Source organism: Ursus arctos, unplaced genomic scaffold (assembly GCF_023065955.2).
Source record: "Ursus arctos isolate Adak ecotype North America unplaced genomic scaffold, UrsArc2.0 scaffold_31, whole genome shotgun sequence".
Taxonomy (NCBI): domain Eukaryota; kingdom Metazoa; phylum Chordata; class Mammalia; order Carnivora; family Ursidae; genus Ursus; species Ursus arctos.
In genome coordinates, this window is record NW_026622997.1 from 30059149 (window position 1) to 30086951 (window position 27803).

The following is a 27803-nucleotide window of genomic DNA, read 5'->3' on the forward strand; positions in this document are numbered from 1 at the left end:
CGCCAGATCCCGGAAGTGACGCGCTCCTGGGGAGAAAAGGCGGGGGGGAGGGGGGGTGGTGTCCCCGGCCGGTTTGGGGGGTGCGTTGCCCGGAGACGGAAAGTTTGGGAGCCCGAGCAGGCTCGGCCGCAGCCCTGGGAAGGGGGTTCAGGGGGCGGTGGCCCTGGGGATGGGGAAGGAGCAGGAGCTGCTGGAGGCGGCCCGCACCGGGCACCTCCCGGCCGTGGAGAAGCTGCTGTCCGGGAAGCGGCTCTCCTCAGGCTTCGGGGGCGGCGGCGGCGGCGGCGGCGGCGGCGGCTCCTCCGGGAGTAGCGGCGGCGGCGGCGGCGGCCTCGGGTCCTCGAGCCATCCCCTCTCCAGTCTGCTCAGGTGAGTAACGCGCCGGGGCCGGACAGCCGTCTGGAGACCCCCTCACCCCGCCCGTCTCCTGGGTCTCCTGAGAGGTCCGCGCTCCTCAGACCCGGGCGGGTGGGTTTGCTGGGTGCCCCGGGTCGAGGGCGGGCGGCCCACGGGGCGAGGAGCGCCGGTGCGGGTTCGCGCGGTGCCGGGCTCCGGTCTCGCACCCTGACCTGGCTGCGGAGAATGGTGGGAGTGCCCAGGTGGCAGCCGCCGCCGCATGGCACAGCCCGGCTTCACCCTCGCCCGCTGTAGGGTGCCAGCTGTCGTATCTCACAAGCCACTTTAGAGCAAAGGAATATTTATTTTAAATCTCCCTCACCTCCTGCAGAAACTCCCACGTCTTGCAGAATCTCGCCGCTCCCCTGGAGGAAATTCTCTTGATTCCCTTCTTTTGGTAACTTGGAACCTTCCACCACGCTCTGCAGGACCTGGCTTTTGTTGTTTATATTAAAATTGTGTCTGGGTTTTCACATTCAAAGTGTTCTTTTAGTCCCTCTTGTGCTTGAAGCTCACATTCTAGTTCGTTGTAGTGAACCTCATTGGATAAGTCTGCTAATCCTGCATATGCGGGATTCATCAAGGGGTTTATTCGTCAAGAAACAAAGCTTTAGAAAGACCGGTTTAGGAAACTGAGGGGTGCTTTAAACTTTTCTGAGATCTGTTGTTAAAATTAACACTTGAATCTGGAGCTGTACGGATTGAGAGAAAAAGGTCACTTTTGCATGGCTTGGAGGGGGGAATTGGAGGTGCTTTGTCAGTGTGAGTAAAATGTGTTGGTTCAGCAGCACTTTCATTGCCTGTTTTCTTTTCCTTCCTTGTTCTTTTGAGGTTTTTAAGAAGTGGAAGTTCATTTAGAAATGGCTTCGTTGGCTTTTGTTCCCCATTAGTTTATGTAACTTCAGTTCGCGTGAGGTTGGACCAAAGTAGCCCAAGGATCTAATAAATTGTTAGGTATTAAGCACTGAGTATAAACCCAGGTCTACACGGGAAGATTTTTAAAAAGCGGTATAAGAGAACTCTCCCCAAGATTTCTTTTGGGGAGGTTAAAACCAATGCTGTTTGCTGCCCTTTCTTCAGCCCCTAGAACAATGCTGTCACACAGTTGGTACTCAGGATTCATTGAATGAATAAAAGTATCAATTAAAGGATGACAAATTTCTAAATAGGCTGATGGTGGTACTGGCAGTAATTATTAGTAGTTGGGAGAAATGAAACAAACTTTGGGAATGAGGTAGAGATCAGAGCTTCCAGGAAGAGGACTTCAGCTCGCTTTGAAGGACGTGAGGATTTAGATAGGTGAAGTACAGTGAGAGCATTCCAGGCTGGGCAAGCTGTGATCAGAGGCACAGAAGCAGGAAAGGAAACTTATCTGGTGCTAGTGCGGCACTAGAAGAACTTCCTGCCTGGAGCCTTGAGTGGTTGGGCGTGTTAAAGAGTAATAATAATGAATGGGTACACTTCCATCTTTTAGAGTGACTTAGTCTTTCTTATGTTTATAGTCCAGTCCCTAGATCAGTGCCTGACAGCTCATGGGTGTTCAGTAGATGTACTTTTTTTTTTTTTTTTAAGATTGTATTTATTTATTGGAGAGAGGGAGAGAGAGCACAAGCAGGGGTGGGGGTGGGGGGAGGAGCAGAGGAAGAAGCAGGCTCCCCACTGAGCAGGGAGCTCAACGCATTGCTTCATCCCAGGACTCTGGGATCATGACCTGAGCTGAAGGCAGACGCTTAACCGACTGAACCACCCAGGTGCCCCTCAATAGATGTACTTTGCATGCATCGGGTTTTGAATCTTCCCTGGATTACTTACATTTCTGCACTTCTGCTGTCTGAGAGATGAGAGAAAGACTATACAAGTTTGAGGGTGCCTATCTCTAATTAGTTGAATAATGTAGCATTGGGGGGTTTGCCAGAGATGCTTTAACCCCTAGTATATCCTGCTGAAGTGAGAAACTTTCAAATATCTCCCACCTTCAAGTACAGGTCAGATTACTCTTACTGCTCACACTCAAGAGACTGTTGAAATTTTGCTGAGGGTTTAGCTGCCATGTAGTTAAGCAAGACTAGGAAATTCTTGTTGACCACAGTGTTTTTACTTTTGGCCTCATGCTAAAATTTCCAGTCTCTGTCATAAAGTGTGCATGGTGTCTCCATTTCCTTGCATAAGAGAGCTGACTCCTGACTTGCTCTTGTGTCTCTTACGGAGATGGTAGGTGGCCTAAGAGCTGCCCTAGCCTCTCATCCCTGGGATTCCTAAGGGCAGGGAGGATCTGCAAGTGCTGGTTACACTAGGTGTGTCATTAATTAGAGGTGATTCTGGTTCAACCTAGTGAAAGATTCTGAGCAGATGACACTTTGTATTTAAATAGTCCCTAGGTCAGCATGTTTTCCCTTTTTAGGTTTGGAAATAGTAGAGGGTAGGTTCCCTATGCCCACACTCCCCACCTCTAAGTACCTTTAACAAGAGCTGTGGAATCATAGCTTCAGATCTGGCCTTTGCATTAGCTGCCATATCCTACCCTTGCTAGTAGTGCCAACCGCAACCTATGTTTGTCCAGCTGTTTGAGTGACCAAGTAAAGCTGGCAAGCATGGGAGCTTACAGCAGCAGTGGATATAAATGTTCTAAACCACATATGTGTTGGTCTTTTCATCTATTTATGACCCCCATCCCCAGTTCCACAAAGGTTTTGTGTTTATTCTTAAGCTACAAGATGCTCCCTCTCTCACCCCATCTCTTTACTCTTACACTTCTTGGGCTTAGGTCTTAACTTCTTAAAGCCCTCCCTAATGACCCTAATACACCCGGATCTCTCAGGCTTCTACTTCTTTGGAACGCATCATCTGGAGTGTACAGTAGCTCATTGGCTCATACTTTACTTGCCTAGCTTTCTTAGTTTATTGCTTTGGCCTGTCAGTATAATGTTTAGGTATAGTAACACTCACCAATTGAGAACGTACCCGAGAATCAGAAAGTCAGCAAAAACTTCAAGGAAAAAAAAGTTGGTAAAAACTTCATGTCTTTCTGACTTTCACTTACTTACTGCACATTAATTCAGATAATAGTATAATGTTCTGCAGTCATACTGCCTGAATTCACAGTGTACTCCCACCACGGACTAGCTGCTTGATTTTATACAAATTACTCAGCCACTTGGAGCCTCAATTTCTGCATCTGTAAAATGGGGACAGTATTGTTTGCATTATAGGTATCATCTTAGATACTGTGTGTAACATACTTCCACAGTTCCTGGCACATTGTAAATGCTCCCTGTTACCCATCCTCAGTTCAGTTCAGCACATACGGTTTTGCCATACCGCCCCTGCTGTGTGCAAAGTACCATGCCAGACGTATGATAAATGGTGTTCTTTCAACCTTGGGTATGTGTTTTCTGGCTATGGCAGATCAGAGACAGTAAATAAGGGAGAGGGCCTGCTTAGGTAGGCACATTAGTGCTGTTCATTTATCTAGTGTTTACCTGTCATCTACTTTGTGCCAGGCCGATTGCCAAATGCCCTGCAAAGTTCATCTCAGACCCAGCACATAGTAGGTACTTTATCGAAATTAGCCCCTCTCCTGAGACATGGTCTGTTTCCTTACAGCATTTATAACAGTATGTCTGTGTGACAGATTGACAAAATAAGAGACAGAAGAAGCAATTAAAATCTAGCATAATTTTTCCCACCAGTAATTTGAGACCATTAACATAGAAGTGCATAGCCCTGCACACTTGCTTAGGTCCTAGGCATCATGGTACTGTAGCTTAGTGCTCTAATTTCTGTTTATTATGACTCTTAGCCATGAGATACAGATTAAATTATGTTCAGTGTAGCATGTTAATGAAAGTAGGAAAAACATATTTTAGTTTTTTATCCAAAATGATTCAAATATAATTTTTGTCACTTAAAAAGACAAGCAACAGATTATTTAGAAAGCATAGTTACCTGAAATGTCTAGTCCTAGAAAGGTTTCTGGATGGTGTGGATTTTGCTTTATGTAATAGGATCTCATTTTCTGATTGTTGAACAGTTGTGTGCCTTCAGTTGGTACCTTGGGACAGGCACTGTGTTAACTTCTTTTTAACTCATGGTATTTTTCAGCCTTGCACACAAATTCTCATGTAATGCAGAGTTTGATATGTTGATGGTCATACTGAAACTATGGATTTCTAAGAAATTCGGTATGAGAAGACGGTAAGATTTGGGTTAGAAGTGAGTTCTGTCAACGAAAGGGCAAACCTGAGAAAAGGAAATGTTACAAGAAAACATCATATATTAACTTAAAACTATATTGAATTACGAGCTAAATACTGGCATATGTGAACAATGTAAAGTTAAATGCATTCCTGAGGGTTCAGAAGCACAGAGAAACTGAACTAAAGGCTAGGATCGAGGAGTAGATTGTGTCATGGTTTAGGAGAATTCTGTACTTAATTTCTCAAGCATAAGAGTGAATAAGAAAATAAGCCAAGGAGGCTTACTGGAAATCGGAAAATTTATAGACAGTAGCAATAAATGTGGCTATAAATTACTTTTTACTCTACCTTTTGGGGTGGTCGAGGGAGACTATCCAGAAATAGCCACAGCTTTCCAAAAATATGAAATATTTTTTGAAATAAGGAATGAAGAATGAAAACTTTTGAAAAATGGACCCAACTTGGGGACATTGGGGACAATAAAAAGTTGTTCCAATGTTAGAAGATATGACAACTTATTCGTTGTTTTTTAAGAAAGATTCCTAATATTTATGTCAGGAATTCAGACTTAAAAAAAAAAAAAAAGAGGTGGTTAACATAACCATTCCATTAGAACGGTCCTTCATTCACCCCAAGAATGGATGTGTAGCTTGGAAACAGTAACAGCAAGATAGCTTTCCTCATGCTGCCCCTGTTACTTTTGTCCTCCCATGGTGGCAGATTGCTTTTGGATGTGCCTAATTGGAGCAAAATGATTTTAACATCCTAAGGAAGAGGACAGTGCTGACCAAGGACTGTAGAAGGTGTGGTCCTGAAGCAGGATCTCATGGACTTGTGTGATCTAAGTTCTCGTTCTTCCAAGCACATGCAACAAAGCAAAAACAAAACACAACTATCCATTAGGACAACAGTTTTCTAGATATCTCTTTTAAGTATGATTTTATTGGGAGCTATCCTTTTCCTTTATTTTGGCATTGCTGTGCATTTTTCCTTTCTTTAAAGCAGAACATGACTTTGTGTGGTTATTTTATATCTAAAAATAGTGTCCGATCTTAAACTGAGTAAGGCATGTACTTGTAGAAAAAGATAATTTAACAGAAGTTTGAAAAGTCAAACATCTTCCTCTTTCTGAATTCTCCAATTGAAGTTTAGTTTTTACTGTCTTAGTTACAAAAATTAGAGACTGGAAACAGTGAAACAGTCTTGTGGTCTTAAGAATTTGATTTGTATCCAGTTAGCTCCAGCATGTTCACTTGTCCTGGGAGATTATGGTCCCAGCGAAAGTTGCATCCTTGGCCGAAAAAAATCCCTTCAGAAGGTTCTTTTTTTCCTCTTGGTTTGTTCACCCAAACAGCTGTGAATTTTGGTTTGCAAAAAGGAAGTCAAGGCTATTTCTACCCTAGTTTTCAGGAGGGAAAGTAAATTACTGGGTTATATAGCCCAGAGACACCAAGGAAACCCCAAAAGTAGAGAGTTTGTTCTTGGAAATGTCAGGCTCTCCTGTGGGTAGGAACTTGGTCTCTTCTGGACAGCTCTCAGAAAATGTTCCCCACACTGATTTCCAAAAGATTACTGGGAGATTTTCTGTGGTATAGAAAATTATATTGTTACATTCATAGAACATCTTCAAATAACTTTGGTGTGGTTAGAGTTAATGGTAGTAATACTAGAAATTATATGTTATGGCTTCATATTTATCTTTTCTTAGTAATTTGTAGATCAAGTTTGTTTAGTTTACAAATCAAAAAGAGTTTTTAAAACAAGTCAGTTGTCTCTGCTTTACTTTGATGTTATTACCACTATTAAAAATGGTGGAGATGATCCAGGAAGTAGAACTGCCCCCTGGCTTGCCTAACTGGCGAGGGCTCAGCATGGCTGCTGAAGGTCAGGCTCTGACCCAACTCCGCCTTGTGAGTTAGGCAAGTTACATAACCTCTCTGAGCATCTGTATTTCATATGGATAATGGGCCTGGGATAGTATCTACTTCCTGAAGCAGCATCACATGAGCTAAAATATGGAAGGCACATAATGCCTGGCACATGCCAAGGACTTGGTAAACCTTGGCTGCTAAAATCATCTGATGGGAGCCCAGTGCTTGCCACCTTTGATTAAACTGGAATGATAATCCTGTTAAGGACATATTTTATACTGATGCCATTTAAAAATGTATAATAATTGATAGCAGAAGCTCCCAAACTTTTTAAATGTGAGTCCCATTTTTAGAAGCCTAAAAATGGTAACGGTGGCAAATTACAAACTGATACAGGTCCACAGTCTTTTGTCTGAAACCCTTGGATTTAGTATCCAAAATTTTGGGGTTGTTCGAGAGTCATAGCAAGCCCTTGGTGGAATCTGGGGTCAACACTCGGGAACGTTGTATTACTACAGTGAAATCTGTCAATCTTCACACAAAAGGGATAGGTATGAAGCAGCTTAGGACAGGTTTTGCACCTAAGCAAGTTTGCCCCTAACTTTTAAAAATTTATTCTCAGAGATTTTTGGATATCTGAATTGGATATCCAATATTGATATTATGGATCTCTGTATTTATTATAGAAAAATTGCTAGACACATGAAAGCACAAAGAAGAAAATAAAATCATCTGTAATTCCACCACCTAAAGGAATTAACTTGCAATTTTGGTGTACATTCTTTGGTCTTTTTTTTGTGCAATATATATATATATATATTTTTTTTAGCAGAAATGACATTGTTCTGTACATACTTTGTCCCAAAATTTCATTTAATATATTATAAACACTTTCCTATCATTTTCTCTTCAACCTCATTTTAATGAATAAGTGGTATTCCACAGTAGGTATGAACTGTAATTTATTTAATCGCTCCTCTGCCATTAGACATGAGTTAGTCTTTAGTTTTCTGCTATTGAAACAGCACTGGGATGTACGGCCTTGTATATAACATTTTGTGCACACTCATGCTAGTAACATTTTATATCCTCAGGATAGTAGATGTAATTTGAGTATTCAACCATTGCAAAGATCACATATGCAGTTGTATTTGAGGACTCTTACGATAATTCTAAGGCCCCTTACATCTCCTGGGTCCTTCTGGTTGGAAAGTAATGTACTGATCTATAGCTGCTAAATGCTGCTTATATTTAGAAAGTTACCTTTGTGCAGGCGTAGGATTTTTAATGGTCAAGTTGGGGCCTCTTGGGTCCTTCTTCAGAGGCTAATGTTTAGAAGAGGGCCATTAATAACACAAATGCATGGAGCAATATGCTCCAAGCAAAACGAGACAAAAGTCATTTTCTTTTGTTCTAGCTTTTATTATGGGAAATTCCAAACATACCCAAGTCAAGAGAGTAAGAAAATGAATCCTCATGTACCATATGTACTCTCAGACAATTACCAGCTTATGACCAATTTTGCTTCTTTTTATCAGGCCTCCAACTAAATTATTTTGAAGAGAATCCTATATATCTTATTACTTAGGTACATATCTTTAAAAGATAAGGACTCTTTAAATATTCACAATCCCATTATCACATCTAAAAAATGGCAATTCCTTAAAATCATCAAATGTTTAGTTACAGTTCAGATTTTCCATATTGTCTAAAATATTTTATACTTCACAGTTGGTTGTTCAAATCTGTATCCAAACAAGGCCCACACATTGTATTCATTCGCTATATCTCTCAGTCTCTTTAAATCTGTGGGTTTCATTTCATCTTTTCTCCAGTTCATTTGTTGAAGAAAAAAGGGTGTTGGCCCCATTTCCCACAGCCTGGGTTTTACTGATTGCATCTCTGAGGTATCATTTAACATGTTCATCTGTCCCTTGTATTTCCTATAAGCTGGAAATCAGATCTAGAGACTTGATCTCATTCAGGTTCAAAGTTTTTGGCAGGATTTCTTCCTGTGAGTGTTGTGTACTTCCTTTATGTAATCTTTCTTTTTCGTGATGTTGGGAGCCATTGGAGATCGTTGCCTAGATCTATGATTTAATTAAGAGTTGGCAAAATGGTGATATTTCATTTCTATTTTGCCTTCCTCACTTATTAACAGGAAGACTTTTTTTTTTTTTTTTTTTTTTTTTTTTTTTTGAGAGGGAGAGAGAGAACGCAAGTGGGAGCAGGGCAGGGGCAGAGGGAGAGAGAGAGAGAGAGTCGTAAGCAGGCTCCATGCTCAGTGCGGAGCCCAACATGGGGCTTGATGATCTCATGACCCTGAGATCATTACCTGAGCCTGAATCAAGAGTCAGACACTTAACTAACTGAGCCACCCAGGTGCCCCTAAAAATAACCTTTTAAAAATGTGTTCTGAAACACTTAGACTGACAGTTTTACTTTACTGTGGAAAGCAGTTGAATTGGTTTATAATGGAGAGGTGTTGTGTGTGTTTGTGTATTTTACTTGAATGATATTTCTACTCAGAGTCCCCCAGTTTGTGCTGGTTCATCTGGCCATTTGCCAGTCAAGTGTTCTGATCTTTGAGAGTGTAGATTAGTTCATCCAGCTTCTAATCTTTTTTTTAAGTTTCATGCTGGCCGTGGATGGCCCTATAGAAGACAAAGCTTTAAAAAAGATGCCCTAGGGACTTGAGTAATCAAAGGTTGCACTTTGGGAAGACCAGTTTTAAATGGTGTTTTCCCACCAGCTTTATGGGTTGGCTCTAGGTAAGAAGCTAGGTGTGTCAAGCTGAGTTGTTGCTTAGATTACTCAGTCTCATTTGTTACTCTTAATATGTTTCATGGTGTTGCACTTTTTACATGAACTTTGAAGAATCCACTGAATTGTCTTTTATTAAGTATACTAAGCGCATTTCTCTGTGTACTTATTGTAGATTTCTGTTATTGCATTGGGAGTTCCCATTCACAGCTCTGATTTTGAGTTCCTATTCTGACATCTGCGTATTTTCTTTGCTTGGTTTGGAGCTCAACTATAAACAAAAGCATTTCTTTTATTATATTTTATTCATTGGTTTTATATATTGGGCGTAGGGGTGGGCTGTTCAGGTGTGGGTCCCTCTGCCTTGGCCCACATCCCCCTATGACCAGCCATACAAATGCTACATTATAGAGTCAATTTAAAAGTGATAAAGGAAGCGCGTGGAACCATTTGGTTTTTTCTTTTTGACAGGTGTTGGGACAGTCAGCATACTACTTTAGAGAGATTTTTGCCTCTGTTAGGCAATGGCAGCATCCAGCGCCATTATACTGACTGATTCCCTGGCACTTTCACGTTGGGCTCTCAGATTCCTTAAAGAGCATTTTCATTAGTTAAGATGAAAAATGAAAATAAAAGTAAGAGAAACAAACTGAACTTCTTTACTCAGAAAGGAAAATGTATCTTAAAGCACTTGAGCTCCATTGTGCCAAGCAGTTTTCAACTCCGTGGGGTTGGACAGTGCGTGGTTCTTGCAAGACTGAGGCTGAGGCTCTGTCTCCGTGTCATGATTACAGTGCATGCTTATCCCTGCCAGTGGTGACTAGAGGCAGCGTGATGTGTCGGGTCAGTCAAGCCTTTTACTGTGCCTGGAAAATCAGCTCCAAATGTATGTCCCACTGGTGATACCGGTAGTCAGCATTCGTTGAACATTCACTGATACTGGAGTAATAGCATTGATTTTTACGTTTGGAAGGCATTATCAAGTGCTTGTCTTTACTAGAATTAAGAAAGTAAAATTTTTTATTGTCCATCCTGTTGCGCATTTTGTGACTTTCGGCTTTGCACATGTACGGTTAGATCTCCTAATTACAGTAGTTTTCAGTCATAGCAAAAGTTTAAAATCTCAGGGATTTAGATTTTTTAAAGGAACATTCTGTTTTTAAGAATTGGAACGTCTCTATTCTTATGTGTGAAAGGTAGATAAAGGGGTACTGTTACTTGAGGTTATCAGCTATCATAGAAAACACAAGCTAGTTTATTTGGAGGTGGTACTTTATTTAACCTCAGAAAGAGCCTTCTTAAAGGGGGTTTCTGCCTGTGTCACAGCCCTTCTTGTCTGAGTGAACCAACCTGTCAGACTTTGTTTTCCTTTCACCTGAGTAAGCATTCATTGTGATTTTCCTTTGTTTCCTTTGAACACAATCCATTTCTCGAGTTATTTTACCTTTTGAATCACAGTCAAGACCCACTCAAAAGAAGTTCAGTGACCAGGAAAGCTTACAAAACAGAGCAGTTCAGGGCTGTTTATGTGAATCATTGGAAGATTCTTAGGCTTTCTTGTGTTTGTTTTTAGATCTTAGCTCTTCTCTGGGCCTGGAGAGGAACCCCAGTCCTGGCTTGGTTTGTAACTCTCCGGTGCATTGTTCCCTGCTCTTCCTCTGATGCAGTTTGATAAAGTCTGTGCATTGATTGACTCTTATTCTTATCCTGTTTGGGTCCAGCTACCTGATTCTTGCTTCCTGAGGTTGTCCCACTGCCATGATAAAATTTGCAGAAGCCAGCCCACATTGCAGTATCTGGGGTAGTCAGCTCACAGGTTAATCCCCAGCAGCTCAGGGTTGTTGCTGTAGATTGCATTGTAGGCGGGTATGTACATGTGTATTTGGGAGAGGGATAAGTTTCACTTCTTGAGCACTTCGTACTTTGCTTTGTGCCAAGAACTTCATATCTATATTTTCTCAGTTTACCTTTATAATATGCCTAGTAGATAATTATCATTATTCCCATTTTGAAGATGAAGAAGCAAACGTTCCGAGACAGGTTAAAGTGACGAGCACAGGGCCACACAGAGGGGTGCAGAGCCTGGAGTCTCTCTGGCTCCCAAACTGTTGCTTGCTTAGCGCTCCATGTGACCACTGGGAGAGTTCAGTTTCTTTGGAGGAGATCACATAGTATATGCTTAGGTAATATTTTACCGAAAAAGATGAATTAGGGGTTTATTTATTTTAATATAATAGTTGTTTTTATAACACTTACTTTGTGCCATACACTCTCCTAAGCCCTTTACAAATATTGACTCCTTTTGTTCTCATGACAACTCTTTGGGAAAGGCACTAGTATCTTTGCCATTTTATTGATGAGAAAACTGAAGCACAGAGAGGTCACATAACTTGCCCCAGGTAGTAAGTTAGGAAGTGGTAGAGCTTGGTTTTGAACTCAGGTAGACTGGCTCTGGAATCCTTGCCCCTTAGTTTTTATGCAACTGGGGATTCTTCCTTTTATCTAAGAATGTAACACAAAACCCTTTTGGAACACTTTGACTACATAAAGTGAGAGACTTACTTAAAAACAACACCACCACCAAACCATTGGCAATTTCCCTGGAAATAGGAAAATTAGATGAGGGGAATGTCTTTAAACTTAGGCCAAATAATATATTAGTTTAGAGGATATAGGGGAATGCCCCGCAGCTCACGAAGAGGTAAAAGCTTCCCATATTGCTTCTTTCAAACTTTTCTTCTAGAAAATTCCCATCTTCCTCTCAGGCAGGTTAATGTGTTCATGAATTTCATCTGGGAGAAAATTCAGCCTTCCCCGCCCTCCCCTTCCCCAAGTTCAAAGTGATAAAGATTTGTTTTGGACACATGACTGCCAGATGTCCCACCAAGGCCAAAGTGTGTGCAGGGGAAGTAAATCTAAACAATTGGCAAGAAACCAGAGGCCTGTGTATTTGAAGTTATTTCAAACTCTTTCTATCCACTCTGGAACTTTTAACAGTTCTCTCCACTCCTCCTACCTCATTAGTGATTTATGACCAAATATTTTATCTCAAATAATAATTAGTTTGTCCATAAAATGATTTTCAGAGAATATCATCTGGCCAGTTCAAATGAGCGTTGATCCTAGTTTGAAGCCTGGGCTGGGAATAGGAGATGTTAGTTTCCATAATTCTTTAATCTTCGTAGTCCTGTGATAGAGGTATTAGTGACCACTTTACTGATGAGATTCAGAGAGGTTAAATGACTTGACCAGGACTAAGGTTTTCCATTTGGGCCTTTAGAGTTTATTTTGTGTGGAGATCATGGCTACCAGAAAGACAGACGTCTGAGTCCCCAGCTTGTAGAAGTAGAAGGGAAATACAGTATTCTATGTCCTAAACAGCTCTGAAAACACCTATGTCCTATGTGCTTAACAGCAATAAACGAGGTCTGTTACTTTTTACCTACAAATGCAAATACCTCAGATACTGAAATTGGCAGAGATTCCAGATTTGCTACTTTTTAATCTATTGCTATCTCCATAATTGTATGTTTAAGACCTAGCTGGAGAATAGTTTTCTTGCTAGTCACTCACTCATCAGTAGCCCTTTTACCATCTTTAGTAGACCCAGAGCAGACTTTCAAAAAGGTTTTTAAGTAAATGATCAGCACTTAGTGCTTTATTTTAAAGTTTAACTGTTTGGTTCGTTTTTTAATTAAATTTTTTTTTAATTTTATTTATTTTTTAAGATTTTATTTATTTGAGAGAGAGTGTGTGCACGTGCGCGCGCCCACGCGAATAGGGGGAGGGGGCAGAGGGGGAGAGAGAATCTTACGCAGGCTCCATGCCTAGCATAGATCTCAACGCAGGGCTGGATCTCATGACCCTGAGATCGTGACCTGAGCTGAAATCAAGAGTTGGTGCTTAACCGACTGAGCCACCCAGGTGCCCCACCACCCAATGGTGGTGGTGGTGGTAGTGGTTGTTTTTAAAGAAAGAGTGTGTAAGAAAATAGGATCCAGTACTTTTACTTATTATGCTTCGTCAATCAAATTGATAGAGCTTTTTCTTAATGTCTTTTCTTTACACATTATGATCTTAGATGCATTATCTTCAGTTACCATCACTTCTGCTTACCTCTCTTTAATATTTACTTCTCTTTAATATTTACTCTTTTGTGAATTGTATCATTAATTTACAGAGAGAACTGATGAAAATTGCAGCCCAGCTATACTTTAGCTTCTGCTCATTCAGTTGGCAGGTGTTTATGAAGATCTAATTCTTTTGAGTGAGTTTTCATAATCATTTAAAAATACCTATGTTTGCTGAAAGGAATGTGTATGTAATTGTAAATTTTGTACAAGCTGCTGGTACTAACAAGTGATCTAGTAGAAGCTAAACCCAAGATTTATTTCGTGTTTGTGTTGGGGGTGGGGGCAAGGTCCCGTTGTAATGTATAAAATTGATTGCTTATAACTTGCGTGTTTTTTATCTTGATATTGTTGCTTTCCAACTGGCTTATTGTAGGCCTTGGCTATCATTCTTAAAAACCAATTTACCCATACGCCACTTCTTTAGAAGTCAAATCACCAGGTAGAAATAGACTTTTTTGGTGGAAAGAATCAGCTGTGAGTTGAGACCACAAGTCTGGGTCTCTGAAAAAATATGAATATTATCTAAAAACATAATGACCACCGTTTACTTTATTTATATCTATGTACACACATAATTTTTTTGACTGCTTTCCTATTGCTAAGGTGTTAGCTGATTTTCTTTTGGCGATGAAATAATGAGGTTATTGGAGTCAGCATATGGTGAATCTGGCTGGCATCGGGTTTCCTCATTACCAGGTACTAGGGACTTGTGAGATTTTGACACCAATAGGCTTAACCTGTTGCTTTTTATCATTGTTTTAATTGTGATTCACTTTTTTTTTTTTAAGATTTACTTATTAGAGAGAGAGGGAATGAGCATGAATGGGGGAGGGGCAGAGAGAGAGAGAGGGAGAGAGAGAATCTCAAGCTGACTCCTGCTGAGTGTGGAGCCTGATGTGGGGCTCAATCCCATGACCCTGAGATGATGACCTTAGCCAAAACCAAGAGCCAGCCAATCAACCAACTGAGCCACCGAGGTGCCCCTTGATTCACATTTGTTTTAACCTCTTTGTTTCTCAATGCACACTTAGTATTTATTCTTAGAAGTTGGGATTGGTCTTTGGGTTCATGTGCTGTCTGGGTTTGAGTGGAACAAAATCTAAGTCTTGTCTCTCCGTCCTTCATGGATTTTGATTTTAGCCTTTTATACTTTGTTGTAGATACCTGGACAAAACCTGTAAATTAAGCTGTAAGTTCTTCTTGTCCGTAGAGTTTCAGCTTGGTCTAGGCCTGTCTAGATCCCTGGGATCTGGAAAGTATATAAGTCTCCTAATTTTATCCTCTAGTCTCTCCATGTGTGAACTCTGAAGGAAAGAGGACATGGGCGAGGCAGGAAAATCAATCTGCAGGAAATATTGTCTCAGGAACCTTCTTCCTTCTGAGTGCACACTGCCCCTGGGAAAGGGCCTGGGAGAGCAGTGCCTCGGGGTGTCTGCCTAGTACCACCTCAGCCACACTCTGGCTGGATGATCTTGGGAATGTTTTTTCACTTCACTCGCGTCTTCGTTTTCCCATCCATAAAACAAGGCAATGTTTGTAGCATGTCCTGCCAGGCCTCCTACAGAAGGTGCATCAGCACGTCATAAAGCAGTTGCAGAGTCAGCCTGCAGCTTACTGTCCTCTCACTGGGTGCTGGAACTGGGCCAGGCCCTTGCTATACCTCGTCCAGAAGGGTAGGTCAGGAGAGGAGGAAGTCTGTCTGTCCCCTCATCTAGGCGAGAGTGTAAGTGGGCCATTGCTCCTTCTGCCCTTGAAGCTTTCATTTGTCAGTTCCCTTAAGAAATTGGCTTGATTTGTGACTGTCACAACTGTTATGTTTTTCATTAGGCCAGAAGGATATTACTTGATATTTATTGTATTGTTGTAATGTGAATTTTACCACCTAAATGGAATGTTCACATGTTGCTTCCTACATTAAAATATTTTTTTTTGGTTAGGAATTTGTCGTGTTGAGCACCATTTTAACATGGAAAATTCCATTAGCCATGTGAATTTTTGCATGTTTCGGAGAAGTCAGTAAATAAAACATTATGTGAATGTATATTGTTTCTCTTGATGTTTTTAAATTCTCAAGAATTATTGATTTCTTGACTGGAATATACTGTATTCATTTAGTCTAAAATGAGCCTGATGATACTATAAGTAAGTTTTGTTTGTTTTGTTTGTTGGTACTTTCTATTACGTGACTTTCTCTGAAGATGTATGTTGATGGCAAGGTTGTTTTCTTGATTAAAAAAGTAACGTCAGGGGCGCCTGGGTGGTGCAGTCGTTAAGCGACTGCCTTCGGCTCAGGGCGTGATCCCAGGGTTCTGGGATCGAGTCCCACATCAGGCTCCTCCTCTGGGAGCCTGCTTCTTCCTCTCCCACTCCCCCTGCTTGTGTTCCCTCTCTCACTGGCTGTCTCTCTGTCACATGAATAAATAAAATCTTTAAAAAAAAAAAAAGTAACATCAAAAGAAAAAAAGAAAGAGAGAGAGAGAGATTGGCTTGATTACAACAGTGATAAAATGACCCTATCAACTCCTCAGTTAAATGGTTGATTCCAGGACTGGGGCAGGGAAAAAAAAAAAAAAAAGACAGGGCTCATCAAAAGAACACAAAGCCAGGGGCGCCTGGGTGGCACAGCGGTTAAGCGTCTGCCTTCGGCTCAGGGCGTGATCCTGGCGTTGTGGGATCGAGCCCCACATCAGGCTCCTCCACTATGAGCCTGCTTCTTCCTCTCCCACTCCCCCTGCTTGTGTTCCCTCTCTCGCTGGCTGTCTCTATCTCTGTCAAATAAATAAATAAAATATTAAAAAAAAAAAACACAAAGCCAACCTGAAAGAGCTCCTGATAGTCAAAGCTGGAATAATTTGAACAGGAAAATAAATAACAGTAGTATTGGATTATAAACCAAATAATAAAATAAATATCCACAAGTTAATGATATAAATGATTGAATAAATAAATGGGGGTGAAGAGATAGCTCTTCCTTTCATAAGAATTCCAACTAATAAATGGAATGAGGGGAATAGAAAATCCCCTTTAGTACACCACAGTAATAATCGCTGCAGGCAAGATCTCCAATGGAGGCTAAAATTAGTGGGTAAAATTTTAAGGAGAAACAATATTTGCGTGGCCTCAAAGCATCTTCCTTAAAATATCTATTGATAACTGTTAACGCTTTCAACCCATGCTCGCATATTCTTTGAAACTCTTCTCTCCAGGAGATGGAGTTTAATTCCCCTCCTCTTGAGTGTGGGCTGAACTTAGAGACTGGCTTCCAAATCATAGAGTATGGAAAGGGAAAAACAATAATTTTATAGTGGAAGAACCTGGCAGACACCACCTTAACCAAGCGGTCGAGGTTAACTACCGGTGGTAAGTCATGCTGCTATCACTTACCCCTGATAGGATGTGGTGAGGACACTTGACCTCCTATGTTCTTCCCCGAAATCTGTCCCCATGGTGTAATCATGAGAAAACAGATAAACTCAAGTTGAAGGACATCCTACAAGATACCTGACTAGTACTTTTTAAAAGTGACAGGGTCATGAAAGACGAGGAAAGATGGTGGAACTGTTGCTGACTGGTGACTAAGGAATTATGACTACTCAGTGTAAAGTGCAGTCTTGGAACAGGAAAGGGTCATGAGTGTAAAAACTCGGGAAATCTGAATGAATTCTGCAGTTTAGTTAATAGTATTGTACTATTACAATATAGTGTCCGTGTCCTGGTTTTGGTCAGTGCATCATGGTTACTTAAGATGTTGACGTAAGGGGAGGCTGTGTGAAAGGAACTCTGTACTATCCTTGCCATTCTTCTGTAAGCCGAAAAGTATCTCAAAATAAAAAGTAAATAAAGGCCGTATCAGATAGTGGCTCTGGAGTCATGTTGTCTGGGTTCACATCTTGCCTTTGCCACCTACCAATTGAGAGATAATAAATGACTTTCTTTATTTCTTTACCTCTGTTCCCTCATCTGTAATAACAGTTCCCCTGCTTAGGTACTCAGCATGTAGCTGTGGAGGTAAACGGTGTGTGCTAAAGGATTTTGGAAGAGGAGAAGATGGTGGCAGGGGCGGGAGGGCTAGGGTCTGCAGACCCCTCCTCCCACCCGGTAGACTCCTGGGAGGTGGGACTTGAGCCTTACCCTTGAAGAAGGCCCAAGACTTGCTGATGGGAGACTAGTGTGGAGGAGAAAAGGGAACAGCTAGGGACAAATGTAGAGAAGCTACATTGGGGAAGATCTGTTTGAGCAGTGAGTAAACCATCCCAAGGGAGTGAAGACTACCTCTGGAACCAGTGAAGGGGAGGATGGTAGGGTGGGTGGGTGCCAGCCTGGATGCTGGCTTGATCAAGTTTAGACTTTAGCTCTAGGCCTGAGAGAGGTAGGGAGGGGAGGGAAGGAGGGAGAAGGGGAGGTAGTGGGGGAGGCAAGAAAGGGAAGGGGCAGGAAGGAGGAGAAAGGGAAGGGGGAAGGAAGGAAGGAAAGAGAGAGAGAAAATGAGAGAGAGAGTGAGTGAGAGAGAGATTACTTCAAATATTGTTTCAGTCCTAACAAGATTGTGGTTGTACTTTGAGTATCTGTTGATTGAGGAAATATGACAAAATGACTGTGAAGGTAGTAATACTCTGCAATAAATGTGTTTTATTAAGTTTGGGAGCTTCTCTGTACCTTTGAGACATTGTAATATGTATGGGTGAGACATTTATTCTGCCTACTGTCAGTGCCTACTGACCCTTTATTATAACACCTAGACCCAGGGCTAAGAGTCATTGCTGTCAGTGACCAGAAGCCTTCAGTGTGCAGGCATACTTTGACTTCAGAGCCTTGTCTTTGGGGTTGTCTTCCATCACAGAGAGAGAGTGTGTTTCTTTTATTAAAAAAACAGAAAACAACAAACCTTGGGGTATAATTTATATACTGTGAGTACATGGACATGAAGTGACGAACAATGTAGTGTTATCAGTGTATACATCCGTGTAGTTACCAACTAGAGCAAGACATAGAACATTTCCAAGACTCCAGAAGTCTCTCTTGGTCACCTCCCAGCCAAAAATGCCTCTCCTTGAGGAAACCACTGTTCTGACTTCTGTCACCATCAGTTTTTGCCTGGGAATGTGTTTCTTTTTCTCCCCCAGTCACCCAAGTCCATGTAGTACAATGAGACTGGAACAGGGATGGGTCTATATGTGCCCAGTTCTACACTAGACAGATTCCCAGACTTAAGTAAATTCTCTCCTAAAACCACAGACCTAGGCTTTGCGTTACTTACCTAAATTCAATCCCATACCTCACTGACTGCAGAATCCATGCTTTTTCCGTGACACCATGCTCTGTGCATTCAACTGACATTTACCATAATAATTACCATCATCATTAATGTAAAGTCACCTTAGTAGTTTTTTTTTCTTCCAGTAGTTTACAGGGTAGTCAGAGAGCAGCAGTTAACACCCAAACCCCCTTCTGTTCCCCTTCTGTGCTTTTTTCATAACCCTCTTGGGGAGTAGGGGGAGTTGTGCTGACTTGGAGCCAAAAGATGATGGCAGTTTCTTCATTTGATAGGTGCCAGACATGTGCTAGCCAATGGAGTTAGAAAAGAATCTCGATCCCAGCCTCTAATCTTGTAATGGGGGACACAGATAATAGTGTGATGAGTGCTGGGAAGCGGAGGGATGCTGGGGGATCACGTAGAACTTAAAGGACGGGGTTGGGGCAGCTCCAGGTGTAAGGGAAATGTGCCTCCCAGAAGAAGTGAAGTGTGAGTAGAGTAGTGGAGCCCGTAGGAGTTGTGCTGGCAAAGAAGGGGGAAAGCAAGGGCTCTTCTAAGCTGGAGAGTGTACGGTGTATGCAGGGAATGGGTATATGGAGAACATGGCATGTTCAGGAAACTGCAGGTAATTGCCTGGTGGGAAGAAGGGTGGTGAGGAGCTGTGGGGTGGGGAGAGACGATCTGAGATACAGCAGGCAGAGGCGAGGCCATCTGCCCGTTAAGGAGCTGGATTGTGTACTGAAGGTAATGATGGATTTGCAGTTTGGGAAGATCACTTCAGTTTTTTGGGAAATGGATGCAGGGGTTGAAATTAAGTAGGAGTGCAAAAACAATTAAGGCGGGTAACGGGGGCTAGGGAGAGAAGATCAAATTGAAGAGAGATTTAGGAGGTCACCTGAACAGGACTTGGTAGTTGTTGATTTGCAATGGAGAGGTTGATGACGAAATGGGATTTAAATAGGATGTTACAATGGAAAAAGAGAGTGGATTTTTATAGGACTGGATTTTGTAAGTCATAACTGAAATGACATACTTCCCCCCTCTTCCGCACAAGGACGGTGTTTACTTTAGAACAGCTCCATTACTGGGGCGCCAGGGTGGCTCAGTCGTTAAGCGTCTGCCTTCAGCTCAGGGCATGGTCCCGGGGTCCTGGGATCGAGCCCCATGTCAGGCTCCTCTGTGGGGAGCCTGCTTCTTCCTCTCCCACGCCTCTGCTTGTGTTCCCCCTCTCGCTGGCTATCTCTCTCTCTGTCAAATAAATAAAATCTTAAAAAAAAAAAAAAAAAAAGAACAGCCCCATTACTTATTGGCGGGGGGTCATAGAAGTTTGTAGATGGAGGCCTGCAGTTGTATGATAACTTCTTAAAAATCAGGCTGATAAATCTGTCTTTTGGTTTGTTTTACTCTTCCCTTGTTTATTGTGATGAAAGCTAAATCTCCTAAGTGGGTATTTCCAGAGAAGACCCATGAACCCCTGAACAGAGGGGGAACTGGTGATATGGAAAAAAGAAAAGGCAGACCTTACTTCTTTCAGGATTGGCAGTCATTTATTTACGGAGACATGTACAGAAAGCCAAACAAGCACTTCTTGCAAAATGATGTCTAGATTCGATTCTAAGGGTTTTCTACAGTTGAGAGCTAAGCCTGTCTTTGCTTTGGCCTGTGGTCCGCAAAACTAAGCTCCTCGCGTGCACAGGATAATGGTGAGGGGTATCCTTAAACCCACAAGGCTATTATCTAGGCGCACAGGACTTCCTCGCTCACAGTCCTGGTCCGTAGCTATGGGAACGTGTCCTCCTGAAGCCCAGGGGCTGAGTGTCTAGGACTGAAACCTCCTAGAAAAGGCAAGGGCAACACAGGCTGCCTGGGCCTTGTGATTGGCAGTGTCAGGAGTCCCAGCCCTGAATGGTCCTTAAGAAACCCGAACCACACCCTTTATGCCGAGAGGAAGCTTTTCTCTCCAGTCAGCCAAAATCCAGCCATCTGCCTGCCTCAACACCAAATTTCCTGTTATTCTAAATACTTGACAGTTTAGAGTGAAGGATGGTGGTGTGTGGGGCAGAGAGAGAATCCTTATTCAGATGAACAGAAGAGAAATGTCAGTTTGGCTCCAGAGACTTCTATATAAAACTGCAAGATACGGGGCGCCTGGGTAGCGCAGTCGTTAAGCGTCTGCCTTCGGCTCAGGGCGTGATCCTGGCGTTCCGGGATCGAGTCCCACATCGGGCTCCTCTGCTGGGAGCCTGCTTCTTCCTCTCCCACTCCCCCTGTTTGTGTTCCCTCTCTCGCTGGCTGTCTCTCTGTCACATAAATAAATAAAATCTTAAAAAAAAAAAAACTGCAAGATACATTTCTTGCCTCTGGAATCTGTGTAGTGGTCTGAGCCACCACGATCTCTGCTATTCCAGTTTTCAGGTTGTGCCCAGGGACTGTTAATGCTTTTACAACAACACAAGTTCTTGTTCACCTGGCGATGTTCATTTCAGCTTAAAGTTGTAAGTAAACACATGCTAGGTGTGAAACAATTTATGGGTGACTTCAGTGCAGTGTTGTGATGAAATCTAACATTCACATGATAATCTGACACCTTTAATGATATGCATGACCATTATTGTGCTGCATGGTAATTAGGTAAGCAGCTCACATTAAGTGACTATAGTTAGTGTTAAGGTTTACACGACCAAATCAAATTTTCACAGTTTCTTGCTTATTTGTTGGTTCTCCAACATCTGTACTTAGCATCAGTGTCAGCATTTTGCGTTGATAGCTCATGTAGTCTGATCCTCATCACTGGCATGCTCTGGTTCCCCTGTGTTAAAACACAGAAGTCTAGGTTCTCTTCCGTAGAGCCCCCTGGAGGGAGAGGGTTGTCCTCAGCCCCATTCTCTCTCCCCACCCAACCTCAACCTCAGAGCAGTTCCTATGGCTTCTCCCTGATCTGAGGTATTCTGGAAGTCTGGAGTCTTCAGGGAGTTGAAACTCCAGATCCTGGGTGGCCTGCCCAGGGGTAGGAGAGCACACTGTTGGGGTGAGAGACCCCTTCACATTGGAGAGGAGTCGGCCATACTATTAAGGAATAGGGATTGATATAACGGAAAAGTTCTCACTTAGCAGCTAGTAAGGATTTAATAGACGTTTATTTATAGAACTATCTTACTCTATTGCGAAGTTGATTTTAGGTTAGAAGAGTGCACTTGTAAGAATAGTTTGAGGGATGCTGAGGTGGCTCAGTCAATTAAGTGGCCTACTCTTGATTTCGGCTCCTGCCATGATCTCAGGGTGGTAAGATCCTGCCCTGCATCAGGCCCCACGCTCAGTGGGGAGTCAGAGCCTGCTTGAGATTCTCTTTCCTCTCCTTCTGCCCCTCTCCCTGCTTATGTGCTCTCTCTCTCTCTCTCTTTCTCTCTCTCTAAAACAAATAAATCTTTAAAAAAATACTTTGATATCTTAGTTAGAGTTCATTGAAAAGAAAATGGTACATTTTAGATGGATTGAGAGACAGAATTGGTTTTGGGTGACGTTTTTGACTTGCCCTTGTGTATCTGTGTGGCATGCAGTGATGCGTGGTTCAGTTTTGAGTGGTGAGATGCAGACCCTTTTATTGTGGTCCTGCTGGTTGAGTGTGTATTGCCTATTTTTATTGTGGTTAACCTGACCCACCATTTAGTTCCCTAAGGTTAGGTTTCCTTTCCTGTACTTGATGAATGCTGTCAGCTTCTAGAAGTGAACTTTGTTCTTTCTTCAAACATTTACTGAGTTTCTGTGCTGTGGTAGGTTCTCTGCTTGAAGCCAGGTTCATACAGAAAAATGATCAAAATCTCGAATTTAAATAACACCTTTTGCATTTACCTTTGTAATCTCATTTGGCCTCGCTATCCCTGTCAAATGCAGAGGGACTCCGCATACCCACAGTACAGATAAGTAATCACAGAGCAATGAGCCCACTTGTTTAAGGTTGCCTTTCATAGTAGCTGAGCTGAAGCCTCAGTCTCTTGACCCCCAACCATTCACTATGTAGGAAAGACTAACTAAAACCGTCTTTGAATCTAAAACCAGTCAATTAGGAAGGATGGCATCTTCCCAAAGAAGGTTATGCAGACATTTAAAGAATTCATACAAATGATTCTGACCATACTTTTTGAAAATTTGATAATTAAAAGCATTCAGAATTTAGGGGCACCTGGGTGGTGCAGTCAGCTGTGTCCAACTCTTGGTTTTTGGCTCAGGTCGTGATCTCATGGTCGTGAGATTGAGCCCTGGGTCGGGTCCCTCGATCAGCATGGAGTCTACTTGCGATTCTCCTTCCCTTTACCCCTCCCACTTGTGCGTTGTTTCTCTCTCTCTCACTCTCTCATAAATAAATAAATCTTTTTTAAAAAATCAGAATTTAAACAGTAAATTTTAAGGACTCATAGTTTGCTTAAAAAATATTCATCACTTAGTAAATCATCCTAATGAGCCTAGAATGATTTGTCATCACCTTTTGATTTATATGGTGTTTTTAGGAAGATACTGTTCAATGTATTTTTAAATTGGTTTGGGAGATAGTAAGATTTTTCTAAGATTGGGGAGGAAATGGTTTTGAAAATTGTTAGCCAGTATTGAGTTGGCCAGGATGAGAAAAACAGAGCTAAGGTAATGTGTCGGCTCATTTTCTTGCACAGCTAGAAATCCTCCAGCGCCTAGTAGCCATTTTAGGTTTATTCTGTGAAAAAGGCCTTTGGGCTCCTTGTGTTATTGACTCTTCAGTTTCTGAAGAACGTAAGAAGGAGAATTTCCTCACAAGTGAAGTGAGAAGAGAAGAGCATTATAACATCGCATTGTGGACTTCAGCAAAACAGTGTTTATTGAACATAGGCCTGTCTGAAGGCTCTGAGTATGGCAACAGGAGGTGTTGTAGAGTTATTTCTTCCTGGTTCTCTTACGGAGGGCTTCTGGCAGCAGCAGTAAGAGGGCATGGTCACCCGGCGTGGTCAGAGAGTGCGGACTTGAGGCCTTGCCGAACTGAGGCAGTTAGTTGTATGATCTTGGCAAACTGCTTACGTATCTCTTTTTTTCAGCCAGAAAACAGGATGATCTTTCACTCTAAAAGGGAATTTTGGGGGGGCGCCTGGGTGGCTCAGTTGAGCATCTGGTTCTTGATCTCAGGGTTGTGAGTTCAAGCTCTGCGTTGGGCTCCACACTAGGCTTGGAGCCTACTTTAAAAAATAAATAAATAAAAATTTTTCAAAGGGAATTTGGGGGTATCATGTATCTAGAGGGTCCTTCTGTTTGGAGTGGGAGGTGTTAGATAGCTCTTTACGTACGTTTATTTCTGGGATCATTTGAAGTCTGTCCTGTCCTTCGGAATATACATTCCCTGAAGGCCAAGGCTTTATCCGTCTGTTCTTCGCTAACATGTATCCCTGCCCCTATGGCAGCACCTAGAGCGTAGGAGATACTTAGATACTTGGTCAGTGAAGGAGTCCCCACAGTTGGTACTGTAGCAGCTGGGGAAAATGTAGACACGCTGTCAGTAAGCAGAGATCTGCAGTTGTTAACATCTTGGCGCTTCAGGTCTAGGCAAGTTTAGTTTTGTTTTTGTGTTTTTCATGTTTTTTTGTTTTGTTAACAAGGTGCAGTTTGGGTTTTTGTATTCCCAAGATTTCCTTGCAGAGGGCTTTCTTCTCCATCAACTTGATTGATGACAGTGTAATAACGAAGTGAAAAACAAGGCGGGCTGTGGTTGTGATTTCAGGTGGCTGGCATGTTCTTGAAGCCCTGATGCTCTGAGCCTCTCAGTGTTGTCTGGGGTCCACTGTTGGCTTAAGGCAGAGCTGGTTCTTTCCACTCCCATCTTCTCAGAGAAAGTATTTGGTTCCAGGCCTGAGCTGTTTTCCTTCTTGTAGTCCATTAAAAGTTCTGAAGGATTTGGGGGTAAGAGAGCATCGTGTCTGCATCTTACTTGTTGACACATTAAGGAAAATCTGGACACGGAGATTTATGAAAGAGTGAGGCCAGAGTCAACCACAGGACACTTTTCAATAAATATTGCTGAATTGGAGTTAAAATGTTAATTAATATGAAAATGAAAAATTACTTTGGATTGAGACTGCGGCTTCATTTGTGTTCTCAATGGAGCCTGCTGTGGGAGAGTAATTAGACAAAATGCTCTCTAAAAAGCCTCTATTTTAAGAAGAATGATTCAGAGAGGAACCCAGGTCCAAGAAATGTTCATCAACAAACAAAAACTGAATTGCCAGGTTTGCCAGATGTCTCATTTTAAAGAAATTTTTCCTCATTTGGTCTCTTGTAAAAGTCTTCCCTTTGCCTCTGAAATATGCTCTGCCCCCATGTGACTTAAAAATAAAAAGTTTCAGAATGTTCAGAATCCCATCTCTGTAGGGCTTACGATTCTGTGTGGTTCAGCTGGGAATTGCATTGCATAAAAATAAGGGCAAAAAATACCACATTACTGGACTACAGAGTTCTGGGAAATTTTCTTAAGTTATTTAGTATACTCTGTCTTGGTCTTTCACTCAACATTTATTGAGCACCAGCTGTGAACAAACACTGCTCCCTGTTCTTTAAGGCAGCAAGCAGCAACATGTAGCTTGGTTGTCCCTCATTAAAGGTGTACCCGACAGCCCTCCTACCTTACATGGGGTAGCAGGATAGAATGGCTAGTTAAAGGGGCCTCTCCCTTTTACAGTTAGAGACACAGATCCTTCTAATGGCCATCTCCTTTTGGGGGGCAACATCAAACACTCCTGTGGATTCCTTTATTTGATCCACTCCTGAACCTCTCCCTGCAGGCGCTCTCAGTGTTCTGTGTGCATTGGCAGGGGAAGAGCAAGGGGGAGAAGGAAGCGGGATTTAGGAGCTAACTCAGCAGCCTGCTGCTGCTTTGCCCAGGCCCGGCAGACAGGGCTGCGGGCGGAGAAATGGGAGCGGGCCCTCGGCTGAGTGGAGAGGCTCTTCCTGTGTGGTTTGTGGAAAGGCAGCCTTCACTCGAGGTGCATTTAGATGTCAGTGATGTTTTCTTTTGCACCTTTTCATTTGTGTTACCTCTTCGCTTTGCATCCAGCCAAACTCCCCTCCCCCTCCAAATGTTCCAAATTGCCTAGCAAAATCCCTGTAACCACTGTAGCTAGATTCGACTCGGTGTTAGATAATCAGAATCCACATGAAAGTGTGAGTGAAGTGGCATTCTGCCCTGTCCCGCTCTGTCTGTTAAACTAACCCAAAAATCTGATGGTGTGCTGCAGGAAAAACTCTATTGAGGTAGAGGTTCTTTGCTTTCTTCCAGCTGAGTACAGGGAAAGGGGCATCCTGTCCCTACAGAATCCACTGCTAACTGCTCTGTACCCCGTCCTTGCTTACTGGCCTCTTCTCTGGACCTAAGGCCAGGAGCCCCCTGGCCCAGCTGAGCCCTGCGTCTCCACCCTGTGGCTGCCCTATTTAGGGGCTTCTAGGTGTTTCTGCTCTGGCAGGGGTCACAACAGTTTAAGAGGATGGAGCTGTGAATGGGAGCTGATAAGGAACTTCCAGAACTCCCAGACTGTACAGTCCTTGGAGAGAGGAAGAGGCTGTCTCTGGTTACTGGTTGCCCGCCCCCCACCTGGTAGCACATATACTTGTGCTCTCCTTAAGGAGGCTTTTTTGCTGTCTCAGGCTCACTCCAGAAATACTTTCCTGTTTCTCATTCTACCCCCTCTGCTCTGTGCCTAGAACCAGCCCCCGACATGTTCCTTCCAGAGACTTGAGTTTAGCCACCATTGAAAAATCAAAGCCTTGAGAGAGTTTATGGGTGTGGAACACCTTCTGCTTGAGAATCAAAGGGTGTGGAGTTCTGTGCAGCTGTGAACTGGGATCGGTGATGCCATTTCGAAGGCAGGTGTGACTTGGGAGAGGCGGTGTGCACAGTGCTCGGGAACACAGCTTGTGCAGCCACTCAGCCTGGGTTCAAATGCCAGCTCTCTGCATAGCAGTAAGTTATTTAAACTCTCTGTGCCTCCGTTTTCTCACTTCCAAAATGGAAAGGATAATGGTACCCACCAACCTCATAGTGCCCATGTGAGGATCTGTAACGTACGAAGACAACATGAACAGCACCTGGCACGTGGTCGGTGCTTTTTCAGTGTAAGCTTTACACCTGTTGGACGAGGTGAGGCTGTGGGGCTGCTGAAATGGCTGCTGACAGCTGCGTCCCTGACGTTCCTCTGTGCTTACTATGTAGAACATTATGATGAGGGCAAGAAGGCAGCAAGAGGTGTCTCTGGGTCAGTTTCACAAAAGCCGTCAGTGTTGGCATGTTGTCTCAAGGTCTCCTTAAAGATGGCTACTAAGTATGTTTCCTGAATTTTGCAGTCCCCCTCAAAGTGTTCTGTTGCCTTCCGACCCGTTGAAAGAAGAAGTTGATTGCAAGCATGAAAAAGATCTTTTTTTTAAACGGAACACCACGTAACTATAGCATATTAAATGTGAATCTGACAAGTTACGGTTTCATTTTGAACTTGATCCTGAATGAATATCAGGTATGACTGCTAAACTATAATGTTTCTAGTTCTTTATACAAAAAGTTAGAAGTTAGTCCCTTGGGAAGGTTCCCTCAGGAGATGATTGTTTCTGGAGAAAATTAAATACTGGCTTGGAGCACCTTTTCAGGACCGTCTCTGAGGCTTCTGCATTCCGGCTCATTTCTCCTGCATTGCTCACCACTGTTCGCTTTGCGCTGGATGCTTCAGCATGACTTAATTAATTAACAAATATTAAATGCCCATTTGCAATTCCCTCAAACCGGGCCCTGTGCTGACTCGCAGTTAGAGCCGTACACATGCCTCCTCTGCCTGCAACACTTTCATGCTCCAATGTTTGACGGCTTCTGGTCTCATCTTAGAAAAAGCAGTAGGTGTGGTGGTTAAGTCCCTGCGCTCTGCGGTCAGGCAGTGTGGGTTCAAATCCTAACTCTGCCACTTGCTAGCAGTATGACCTTGGGGAAGGTTCTCAACCTCTTTGTTTCATCTTTAAAATGGCAGTAATAATAGTGGCTGTCTTGCACTGTTCAGAGAATTACAAGAGGTAATAAGTGCACTTAGCATGTTCCAAACACATAGTAGCCTCTCAGGAAGTGGTAGCTATTATTGTTGTTGTTGTCATAGGTACTTCCTTTGGGAAGTCTTCCAGTTCTACATGCGAAGGAAGGCCCTTC

General features: G+C 42.7%; 1 protein-coding gene across 6 annotated transcripts in view; it reads left to right on the top strand.

Annotated features, from left to right (window-relative positions):
* The first annotated feature begins 48 nt into the window (after nucleotides 1–48).
* The window catches only part of ANKS1A (ankyrin repeat and sterile alpha motif domain containing 1A), a 175380-nt gene continuing 147625 nt past the window's right edge, over nucleotides 49–27803 (top strand). For 3 of the 6 annotated variants that reach the window (XM_044378271.3, XM_026482702.4, XM_057304804.1), the window contains exon 1: nucleotides 81–369. In XM_044378271.3, coding sequence (XP_044234206.2) covers nucleotides 170–369 — 200 coding nt within the window. In that variant the 5' untranslated portion in view covers nucleotides 81–169. Of the gene's footprint in view, nucleotides 370–27803 lie in introns of all 6 variants that reach the window. The other 3 variants (XM_057304802.1, XM_057304803.1, XM_026482703.4) reach the window with 3 other exon arrangements.